General features: G+C 37.0%; 1 protein-coding gene across 15 annotated transcripts in view; it reads left to right on the top strand.

The window, feature by feature from the left end:
* The window catches only part of KCNMA1 (potassium calcium-activated channel subfamily M alpha 1), a 705404-nt gene that overhangs the window by 678702 nt on the left and 14063 nt on the right, over positions 1-12639 (top strand). For all 15 annotated transcript variants that reach the window (XM_045522775.2, XM_045522776.2, XM_074374290.1 and 12 more), the window contains one exon: positions 12381-12575. In XM_045522775.2, the coding sequence (XP_045378731.2) occupies positions 12381-12575 (195 nt within the window). The remainder of the gene's footprint in view (positions 1-12380; positions 12576-12639) is intronic.

The raw sequence follows: 12639 nt of genomic DNA, 5'->3' as shown, positions 1-12639 counted from the left end.
AAATCAGAATAGAACAGCTGAGGGGTGAGGACGACTCACTTTCCCAGGCAGAGAGCTGGCCTCTCCGTTTGCCAGAAACAACTGAACTTCTGCTGGGAAGGCTGGAGGCTGTGACCATCTGGAGGATGGACCCACATGACTTCCTCTGTTAACTTTACCTGCATTAAGGGCTGGACCCTTGAAGGGTGTTATGGAGAAGGCTGAGTTCTTTGAATCAGCGCAATGCATGTGATGTCAGTTCCAGAAACAAATGACTGCCCCGCGGCTCTAGTCCTCACCCTCAACTCAAGAGCCACCGTTTGTACTGCTCACGAGGAGACAGACAGTCCGTGGGCCACCCCATGGCAGATGAGCTAGCACACATGTCAGCGTGGCAAACGGTGGTAGGTTCCATTGGACTCAGAGCATACCATCCCCGTCACACATCAGGCCCGGCAGGCCAGGGATTGAAAAAAAAAAAAGTCAAATTGTTCACATCCCTCATGAAAGAAAAATACTAAAAATAAAAATCTACACCATGAAAACTAGAAAATATAAAAAATGGCAGCTATGACACGGAAAATGACAATTTTCGAGCAATTATAAACGAAAGGCAAAGTGCCATTAAAGTTAAGGCAATGTTATTAAAAGATGTGTTAATTTTCAGTTAAATTTTCTATAAAAGACCAATTAGTTTAAAAGGCTTGACAGCATTAACTGTGAAACATAAGCTCTGGTAATTATACTTAAAAAAAATAATTAAAAGGAGGAGATGCTCTGGAGTGTTGGAGACACGCATGGAGGGGGCCTCCCCGCAGCGGACTAGGTGGCGCTGCGGGCTCGTATTTCCCAGCTGTAGTCAGCGGGTCCTTCCCCAGCATTTCTCGGTTTCCTCAATACTGTCTGCTTACGGAATCTGAGAATCCCCAGGGAGGCTAAGGGGACACGCGTGGGATCTGGGCCAGCTCTCTGATATCAGAGCTGAGAATGCAGGGGCACAGGGAGAAAGGGATTTTCTAACTTGGTTGCATTGTTCTTTTCATAAACTACCATTTATTGAGTATTCATTGTGCATTAGAAACTACACAGAGTATCTCATTTAATGCCATGCTATAATCTGGGGTTTTGGGGTTTTTTTAAATCCCTGTTGTATGAATGAGGATTCGAGACATAGGAAATTAAACAACTTTCTCCTTGTCCTAGCTATTGAAAGGCAAAGCAGGGATTTAAATCCAGAACAGCTGAGCTCTGAATTCTGTGCATAGAACCAGGGGTGCCATGTTGCTGTACTTAGAAGAAAGGCTGTTTTACTAGGTGTGGAACCCTGACCTTGGCACTGGAAGAGGGGCTCCCATGTTCCTTACACGACACAGGTCTTCACATCCCAGGCACTGAGCAGGACCCTGGAGAGCTCAGTTCTTGTGCGCTCCCCAACCAAATGTGACACACGAACAGCCATGGCAAAGGCCTCTGCCCAAAGCATCCCTGGAGGCTAGTCCTTGCCAGGGTTGGAGGTTCTATGCAAGACGCCCTCACAAGGCTTCTAGCACAGTTATAGTGAACATGGGCCATGGTAGGCACAGGAGAGACTAGCAGTACTAAAGCTTAGCAGGGCTAAGGATCATATCTGCATATTACAGAATTCTGTGTTTCTTCAATTCTAGTGTTTCTGTTAACCCAGAAGAGAACTGGGGTCAGGTGAGTTGTAGAGAGGTTTGTTCTAACTGGCACATCGTCCACATCAGTAGTCGTTGATAATTGGCATGTGAAGTCCTAGCACCTGGTTTGCCCCATGGTGCTGAAACAGCCACTTCTAGGCAGAAAGCCCTGGATAGGATGCTTAATAGCACACCTCACTATGCTCTGTGAGTGGTACCCTGGCCCCGTAAAGAAATGCATGCCCTCCAAAATGACCAACTGGACTTTTTCAGGGAAAGTATTATCTTTCCACCACGCTGCTCAGATCACAAAGAGACCTTGATACATGCTCAGAGCACACCCATATGCAATGCTCAAAGTACTTCCCCGCAGCTGAATACTGACTGAGGCATCAAAACAGGAGCAAGACTGCTCTGCTGACAGACATCATTATTCTCTGTCATAGCAGACACTGTTACCTACAGCTCTGCTCCTTGATGCCTGCATGGAAAAAAATCAAGGCGAGAAATGAGGGACACAGTGCCATCTCAGAGGGCAGAGAGTTGTGTTCAGTGTTGTGAGTGGTTCCAAAATTGTTCAGGTACCTGTGAAACCCTCTGACCCGCCCTGAAATTATACCCCTTGATGGGCAATTTTGAAAGCGACACACTCTTTGGCTAGCATACGATTTCAGGCCAAAGCAAGACGCAGGGATTAGTAGGTGCTCAATAAATGTCAGTGACTGATTGATCAAAAAGATGATGCTGTTTCAGCATAACTGATTTCAACACAGAAGGGGAGACGTGTTGAGGTCAAATCCGAAAGATCTGATGAAACAATAACCCTTTGTGTTGACCTTCTAGACTTATCATTGCAAAGCAGAGCTTAGAGGCTCAGTTGGGAAATTTGGAAAGCACAGATATGTATATAAAGAAGAAAATTTAAATGAACGATACTCCCAATGCCCAAAGGTATTTTGGTGTATTTTCTTCCAGATGGATAGATAAATGTAGAATAATCCAGTTTTGTATCTTGGGTTTTTTTTTTTTTTCTTTCCATAGTTAGTATTTTTCCCAGAGTGTTTGCTTATGTCATATTCTTAAGTATCATGATTTGCAAGCCTCCTAGGGCTTCCTGAGACTCAAACGTATGGATGTTCCAGAGTCTATTTAAACATCTATTGTGGCGCATTTCAGTTTTTTACTTTTTTTATTATAACAATAATTTACCCTATGATAAACATTATTGCACATAAATCTTTAAACAAGAAGTAACTTATTATCTTGAGGTAAACTTACCGGGTTTTTAACAAATATGAACAGATTTAAAACTCTTGGTACATATTACCAGATTATCTCCCAGAAACAATTGTACCAATTGCACTACCATCACTGGTGTGTAAATGCCATCTCTTGCACTCTGGAGGGTACTAATTATCATTTTTCTTAAGGGGCCCTTTAAATGCATTGATGACAGTTTTGAAGTATATGAAATTTTACTGTGTGTGTAACCATGTAAATGGCATATTTTGTTCTGTGAATTCTTCTATAGTTTTTATGCTTTAAAAGTGGTTGCTCACCAAGAGAACTTACCAGGTATCCTGAGATCAGTTCAATATTCAGCTATACTTTCATCAGGCTGTTTATGGCTCCATTTTTTTACCTTAAACTATTTTATAACATTTACTTCCTTCCCCACCCCCAACTTTATTGAGACATAATTGACTTGTAACATTATATAAATTTAAGGGATACAATGATATCCATAGATATTGTGAAATGATTACCACAATAAGGTTAGTTAATACATCCATCACTTCACATAGTTAGTTTTTGTGGTTGTTGCTGAGAACTTTAAAAGTCTACTCTTTTAGCAACTTTCGGATATTATCGATATTTGTTTCTGTTCTGTTAACTATAGTCACTATGCTGTAATACATTACATCCCCAGAATTTATTCATCATATAACTGGACTTTGTGTCTTATGACCATCTTTACCCATTTCTCCCACTCCCCACTTCCTGCCTCTGGAAAATACTAGTCTGTATTGTTTCTATGAGATCAGTTTTTGGTTTTTGTTTTAATTTTTTTAGATTCCACATATAACTGAGAGTAGACAGTATTTGTATTTCTCTGACTTATTTCATTTAGCTTAATTGTCTCAGGAGTCATCCATGTTATTGCAAATGGCATAATTTCCTTCTTTTTATGGCTAAATAATACTAATTTCATATATATATATATATATATATATATATATATATATATATATATATATATATATATATATATATATATCCCACATTTTCTCCATTCATTCATCTGTCAATAATCACTTAGGTTGTTTCCATGTCTTAGCAATTGTAAATAATGCTGCAGTCAACATAGGGGTGCAGAAGATACCTCTTTGAGATGGTAATTTTGTTTCCTTTGTGTATATACCCAGAAGTGAAATTGCTGAATCATGTGGTAGTTGTATCTGTAACATTTTCAAGAACTACCATACTGTTTTCCATAGTGGCTGTACCAATTTACATTCTCACCAACAGCACACGAAGGTTTCCTTTTCTCCATATTATCACCAACACTTGTTATTTCTCATCTCTTTGACAATAGTGATTCTAACAGGTGCAAGATGCTATCTCACTGTAGTTCTGATTTTCATTTCCCTGATGGTTAGTGATGTTAACCATCTTCTCATTTAACTGTTGGCCATTTGAATACCTTTTGTGGAATAATGTCTGTTCAGTTCCTTTGTTCATTTTTTTAAAAATCAGGTTGCATTTTTTAACTGTTGTATGAATTCCATTTACTTCCTTTTTTAGAAATTCCATTTATTTACTTTTTTAGAAATTTTAAAAAGTATATTTTCATAGTAGAAAATATATAAAATAAATAAAATTAAAGGAAAAAATACCAGAGTTCTATCCCCATGAATGAATCACCAAGTAAAATTTGGGGGTACTAAATACAGTATTTTTATATAACTATAAATATGTCTGTTGAGGTTTGTGCTTTTAACATGAGTTGGAGATCATGGTGTTTTTTGGGTCCTGCTTTTTTGAATATTTTATTATTGTGTCATATAGTTGCTATCATGCCATTAAATATTCTCTGAAACTGTAATATTAATATTGTACAGTATAAATCATGTAAGTGTACCATTATTTATTTTGTCATTACCATACTGTTGAAAAACTTTTTCCAGATAGCCAACTTCCTCTAAATAGTTTGTTGAGCAGACATTCCTTCTCCATAGTGCATGATGCTTTCTTTATCATATTAAAGAAGGGATCAGCCAACTTTTTTTTGTAAAGGGCCAGATGGTGAATATTTTAGGCTTTCAAAATCCATTCAGACTCTGTTGAAACTACTGAACTCTGCTGTTACAGCACAAAAGGCATTAGTAAACAAATGGGCATGTCTGGGTCTCAATAAAGCTTTATTTTAAAAAAACAGATGGCAGTCCAGGTTTGACCTAAGGCCCTGATTTGCCAACTCCTGTATTAGGGTCTTATAACTACTAGACTGTGGTTCTCAATCCATTCTGGTGGATTGATCTTCTAATTTTTAATAATTGCCTATAATGCTTTGTTATAAAATCTTTACTATGTATTATAATACCTGGGAGGACAATTTCATAAAGTGTTTCCAGAGGAAATTTAGCATAATTGTATCAAGTTTAAAAACAGTCCAGTTGAATCTATAATTAGGCATATATAAAACTTAAACATATTACTAAAAAAAATAGCATAATAGTGTCCAATTTATGTGTTAAGAAACTTGGAATTTCTCTCCTTTTTTTTCTAATAATCTCTGTCTCTCTGTAGATGACCATTACTTTGCTTTCTGCTGAAAGCAGAAATGGTAGCCAGTCTTCTTACATCCAGTGACTGTGTTATTAAAGAGAGCTTCCAGAATAATAGTGTCACCTCTCAAACTTACTTCTGTTTCTTACTTCTAATTTTGCTGTTTTTTAAGTTATATTTGTTACAGGTTTGTTTATTTTTTTAAATAATTATTTCTATGTATCAATTTACTACACATCCTCTTGCTGTTTCATTAACTGATGCTTTATAATTTCATCCTTCTGTTCTTCTCAGGTAGAAAAGAACAACAACAAAAATAATTCTTTTTATGTTTAGAATTATTTGTTGAAATTCTTTCATATTTAATAATAAAAGCATTTCAGGCACTGAATTTGTCTCTGTAGCTTTGGCCCCACTCCATGACATTTTTGTAGGTCATTTTCAAATAGTCTTTAATTTTTGAATACTTTGTATTCTAAGTTTGACTTTCACCTTGATCCATAGTTATTTAAGATACTTTTAAAAAAAAAACTTGGAAGCATTGGAATACTTACTTTTGTTTCTACCTCTGCATTAATTTTTTAAAATATAGACTGTGCATTTTATCATTTAATAGGTATATTGAGATTTTATACTTTGGGTCATTGATCATGCTTTGTAATTATGGTTCAGAAGCTATCTAAAAATACTATAAAGTTCAGCAAAAATCTACTAAATGCCCTTATTATATCTTTAATTTCCTTCTATTTTGGTTTGTTTGAGATGTGAAAGCAAGAAACACTGATATTTCACACATCACTTTTAGATATCACTCTGAGTCCATATTTATTTTATTATAATTACTCATTCATTTTGCTGTCTATATTTAAGTTATAATATTTTGTCCATAGATGTTATATCTTTATTGTAGATTTTAACTATGAACATAAAGTTAACTTGCTTAACATAATATTTGAAAATTTTCTCTTTAAATACATTTTTCTTTGCCTGTTTTGTTTTGTATTTTTCTTGTTTGTCTCTGAAGATTGATAAGAGTTTGTTTCCAGTTTTTGAATGAGTCTGACAATCTTTGCCATTTTATCAAATCATTTAGCTCATTTATGTTCAGTTATGTAACCTATAATGCTAAAATTTTGCATTGGGTTTTAAATATGCTTATATAATCATGTCTTTTATTATCTATCTTTGTTATATGTTCTATATTCTATATGCTTGTTTTCTCCAGTGATATGTAAATTATGCATTCTATTTTTAACTTGTTAGTGGTTACCAGACACTATAAATATCCTTGAAACTATATTTTCTAAGTATTATCTAGAAAAATTTAGTAGCTCTAGACTCCTCCCTGTATAAGATCAGAGAATTTACATATTGTTACTTCCATCGTCCTCTTATCTCATTTTTCTGCCTTAAAAATAACTTATTATTACTGTATTAACAGCTAATTTTATGTCATATTTTTTCTTTCACTAATTACTTTTGACACTTAATTCAGTTTTATAGCAATATATCCTTTTTAAAAACTCCTTGTTTTAATATATTTTACCAGTATTTTTAAACCAAATTTGTTCATTCTTAAAATTTTTAAAAGTTTAAAATAATCTTGAAGGAAGATGACTTTGCTTCTGAGTATTTTGTTACATGAAGTAAATCAATAAATGCTTAGGTACTTAGAGACTAAAAATATTTCTATTGCCTCACAAATGATTGACAGTTCAGCTGCATATAGAATTCTTGGAATAAATTTATCCTTTCAAAACTCAGTTGATAGTGCTCTTTTTGAGAGGAATCTCTGGCTAACCTTATCTTGTACATTGTTTTTCTTACACATTATGTTAGGCTACTTTTTTCCTTCATTTACTGCTTAAATTCAAATGTTCATCTCGTACAGGTCTAGGCGTTGGCTGTGTTCACTCGGTGAACCATCCTCATCCTCAGTTCATTCTTCAGCTCAGGACAGGTTATATTCGTTTGTTCGCTTGCTTGCTTGGTCATCTCTACCTGGTTGAATTTTGTTTACAACTTTAACTTGTGAACACTTGCTATTTATCAGTTTGACTTCTATTGTCTTTCTTCAAGCAGTGTTCTCAAAAAAAAAAAAAAGGAAAGAAAGAAGAAACTGTCTATACATTTCTCTGTGTAGTTTAGGTGATCTTACTTCTACTTCCACATTTTGTGTGTGCGTATGTGTGAGTTTGTGTGGTTTCCAGTTCTACAGCTTACTGCTTCTTTATTTTTTTTATTGTGGTAGGAACACTTAACATGAGGTCTACCCATTTAACTCATTTTTCAGTGTATAATACAGTATTGTTAGTTAGTGCTTCTTAACAGATAGAACTATGGCCAGTACAAATTTAGTCACCTTTTACCTATTACTTTAAAAAAATCTTTATTGAGATATAATTAACATCATGCAATTCGCCCATTTAAAGTGTACAGTTCAAAGATTTCTAGTATAATCGCAGATGTCTACACTCATCACCATGGTAGATTTTAGAACATCTTTAGTGGTTCAAAAAGGCACTCATACCCTTTAGCTACCCCTGCTACCCCTCCGTCTCCCTCCCCCAGCCCTAAGCAACATTAATCTCCTATCTCTATAGATTTGCCTCTTCTAGACATTTCATAAAAATGGAATCAGATAAGAGGTAGTCTTTTGTGACTGGCTTCTTTTACTTAGCATGGTTTCAAGGTTCATCCATGTTGAGGCATGTGTTCATGCTTCATACTTTTTATGGCTGAGTAATATTCATGCATGGACATAACACATTTTGTGCATTTATTCGGTGATGGACATTTGAATTATTTCCACCTTTTGGTTATTATGAATAATGCTTCTATAAGCATCCATATACAAGATTTCATATGGGCATATTTTTTCATCTTTCTTGGGTAAATAAAGGGAGTAGAATTGCTGGGTTATATGGTAACTCCATTTAATCATATGAGGAACTACCAAACTGCTTCCCAAAGTGACTGTATCATTTTATATTCCCACCAGTAGTGTGTTAGGGTTCTACTTTCTTCACATCCTCACCAATTATTGCTGTGATCTGTCTTTCTTATTTTAGCCATCTTAGTGGGTATGAAGAGGTATCTCATTGTGGTTTTGATTTGTGTTTCCCTGATGACTAGTGATGTTGAGCATCTTTTCATTTGTTTGTTTAACACTTGTATATCTCTTTTGGAGAAATGTTTATTAAAGTATTTTATCCATTTTAAAATTTGGGTTATTCTTCTTTGTTGTTGAGCTGCAAGATCTGTTTTACAAATATTTTGGATACTAGACCCTTATGGTATATATGATTTGCAAATATTTTCTCTCACTTGTGGATTTCTTTTCACTTTCTGGATAGTGTACTTTGTGCACAAACAATTCTCAATTTTGATGACATTTAATTATCTATTTTTCTCTTTTGTTGCCTCTGCTTTGGGTGTCGTATTTAAGAATTCATTTTCAAATCAGAGGTTGTAACAATTTACTTCTATTTTTTCTTCTAAGTGTTTTATAGTTTTACTTTTTATATTTAGGTCTTTGATCCATTTTGAATTAATTTTGCATTAAGGTATGAAGTAGAAGTCCAACTTTATTCTTCTAAATGTGGATACCCAGTTGTGGTAGCAACATTTGTTTAAGAGACTGTATTCTTTCTCTGTAGAATGGTCTTGGCACCATTGCTGAGTTTACTTATGGACTCTCAGTTTAGTTCCAATAATCCATTTGTTGATCATTAGAGCAATACCACACTCCCTTGATTACAGTAGCTTTGTTGTAGTGTGTTTTAAAATCAGGACATGTGAGTCCTTCAACTTTATTTTTCTTTTTCAAAATGATTTGATTATTTGGGGATGCTTGCAGTTTCACATGAATTTTAAAATCAGCTTTCCCATTTCTGTAAAATGGTCTTTGGCATTTTGATAGAGATTGCATTGAATCTGTAGATTGTTTGGGGGAGTATTGCCATCTTGATAATACCACATCTTCCCATCTGTGAACTCGAAATGTCTTTCCATTTATTGATATTTTCTTTAATTTATAGCAACCATATTTTGTAGTTTTCAGTATACCAACCTTGCACCTCGTTGATTAAATTTATTCCTAAGTATTCTACTCTTTGCGATGCATTTGGAATGGGAATTGGTTTTAGTTTTGATTTTATATTGTTCATTGCAAGCACATAGATACCCAAATGATTTTTGTATATTGATTTTTATATCCTGCAACCTTGCTGAATTCATTTTTTACCTAGAATAATATTTTAGTGGATTGTTTAGGATTTTCTTATATACAAGCAGCATGTTCTCTGTGAATAAAGAGAGTTTGACGTCTTCCTTTTTGATATGGATACTTTTATTTCTTTCTAGCCTGGCTAAGACCTCCAGTGCTATGTTGAACAGAAGCCATGAGTGAGAGCTGGCTTCCTATTCTTGTTCCTGATCTTAAAGGAATGCATCCAGTCTTTTACCAATAAGTCTGATGTTAGCTGTGGATTTTAATATATGCTGTTTTTCAGGTTGAGGAAATTCCCTTCTATTCCTAGTTTGTTGAGTGTGTTTATCATGAAAAGGCACTGGATTCTTTTTAACCAATTTTTTATCACATTCATTTTAATTTCAGTGTCTTACATTAAAAAATAATTGGATGAATTGTATGAAGTCAGCTTTCTTATCATCTGATCTTTTGCTTGTTGTAGATACTGTATGGTTTAAAAAAATTGATTTTGATTCCAAAATAAACACTTCCTAAATTTTTCTGCTTCTTCCAGTAACTATTTAACCAGTCAAATGGATGCTTTTCCTTTATATCTTAAACACCATTGATTCCCTTTGTAAAGATATTTATATTGGCACTTTCTTTCTCTCTGTACATTTGAGCAAGGAGAGGTCTGTTTTTCAGTGTAAACAGTCATGAATGTGCTGTGGTCCACGTCTCAGGTCAGTGGACTCCTCCCTCAGTGTTGATTTGAAGGGTAATTATAGCATAAAGCCCTTATCAGAGTTCTGTGTCCAGCACTCCCTCATTTAATGTGCCTCAGTGCTTGGGGCGGTGGGGGCAGGGGATAGTCTCCTGCTTCTAATGATGGGCAGTTGGACTACAGAGAAGGGGGTTTACCTCGACGACTTTGGGAAATGTTTTCCTATGTGCCCAGACCCAACCTCCACAAGAGTGCACCTCTGGTGGCCCGTTCTGCTGCCACTGTCATAACCCAGGATGCGGTCCCCATGGACCCCCACTGTACCATTCCTCAGCCTAAATGGGGTCTTAGAATGGAGGCAGCCTGAGACGTGCAGATCAAGGGTAAAATGAATGGCTTGGTTTGTATCCTCCCCCACCCCCCCAAAAAAACCCAGAAAAGATATTTTTAAAAGGAAGGCTGGGAATGAGTTGATCGTTCCTCTCATCAGCAAAGCCTGAGGTTCTGATGTCAGACCAAAAGTATCAGTGCTTCCTGTGCACAAGGCGCTTTTCCAAGTGCCTCACACATATTAGTTCTATAGTCCTGACAACCACTCTGTTATATTTTACAGATCATGACACTGAGGCACAGAAATGATAACTTTCCAAAGTCACTGAGTGGTGAAGTCAGCACTAAACCTCCAGTCTGACTCTCATCCCTTAACCGCTCCAGCAACATTTCCTCCTTTCCTTGTTCTTGTTCGACTTCTCTGCCCCGGGGCACATCTGAGCTCCAGTAGACGATACATTCTCCTTAGGGTCTGACTGATTCTGAATCACATTCCTAGTTTCCTTTACTGTTGGAATTTAGTATGACTTTGTGTGTTTCTGTGTGCACTTCAGTGAAGAAAGTGAATCCAGCCTCACTAGCAGCTGTCACCTTAACTCAGAAGTCCTCATGGAATTCTTTGCATACAAACTTGATCTTAATGACCGTGCTTATTTTACGGATGAGAACATCAAAGCCCAGAATGATTAGGTAACCTCTCCCAAGACAAAGAGCTAGTGATGGGCCAGTAGGCCAGAACTCATCCTTACCTAGCTTCTTCCCCTCTAGGTTTGTGCTAGGTAAACTGTCCGAGAAACTGCCAGAGTAAAAATGCAGCTGTCTTCCCTAACCTGCTCCCAAAGGTCCATCCATCCTCAAAAGCCACAGGCAAAATTTAGCTTGCTATTTTTCAGCCTGTTTGATTTCTTCTTATGCTGGAAAAAGGAAAGCAGACCTTTCACTGAGATTTTTTTCGAATTAGGCTGCATGACAAAAGTTTTTTTGAGCTCTGTTATTTGACATCCTGTTAATCTTTTAAAGCTCCCATTGTTTTGTTCCTGACAGACCTGTAATGTTTCAGATGTGAGACAAATGTACACATAGAGGAAAACTTCTTTAATGAGCCATATTTGCCTCACTCTGCTGAGGTTATTTAAAAAAAAAAAAAAAAAAACCAGAAAACACCACTCGTCATAAATATATCTGGTATACTTAATTGATTGAGACTTCTGGTTTAGCCTGTTATCAAAGCATGTGATGAAGTGTTGAATGTGTGGCCTTAATGATGCTCTTGGCATCTCATTCCAACAAAGAAGCTCTGCCATCGTTGGGGGAGGCAGCTTCCTGGCACGTGGGTTACAGAAGCCCAGAGGCAGTCCTGCCCTTTATTACACAACCCCCAAAGCCACTTTGCAAGCAGGAGAGGGAGCCATAGTTCCATCCCTACTCACACCGATTATGGTAAACGCCAACCATGTCGATGTCAGCCCTTTAATAAAAATCCCCTGAAATGGTTTTTTAAAGTCAGGCTCTCATGGCAGAACCAGGTAGGAGAGAAAAGAACGGAATAATTGGAGGCTGCTGTCTTTTCACTTCCCACATGAAACTATTTGAAGAGACAGGTCAGAACTTGAAACAGGAGAGAGCAAGAAAAGTTCCAATTTGAATGTCGGTTTTCATGACTTTCGGGTGTTTGCTTAAAGGATTTTCCCCTCCTTTCTCTTCCCAGACATACTTCAATGACAACATCCTTACCCTGATACGGACCCTGGTGACCGGAGGAGCCACCCCGGAGCTGGAGGCTCTGATTGCCGAGGAGAATGCTCTGCGCGGGGGGTACAGCACCCCCCAGACGCTGGCCAATAGGGACCGCTGCCGCGTGGCACAGTTAGCGCTGCTGGACGGGCCGTTTGCGGACCTGGGGGTGAGTTCGCGGGGCAGCGCTCGCCTGAGCCCTCTGTCTGGGAATAGCCGGATCCGGAGGAACT

The sequence above is a fragment of the Camelus bactrianus genome, chromosome 11, assembly GCF_048773025.1.
Source record: "Camelus bactrianus isolate YW-2024 breed Bactrian camel chromosome 11, ASM4877302v1, whole genome shotgun sequence".
NCBI classification, from domain to species: Eukaryota; Metazoa; Chordata; class Mammalia; order Artiodactyla; family Camelidae; genus Camelus; species Camelus bactrianus.
The sequence above is the reverse complement of the archived record's forward strand: the minus strand, read 5'-3'. Positions and strand labels throughout refer to the sequence as shown.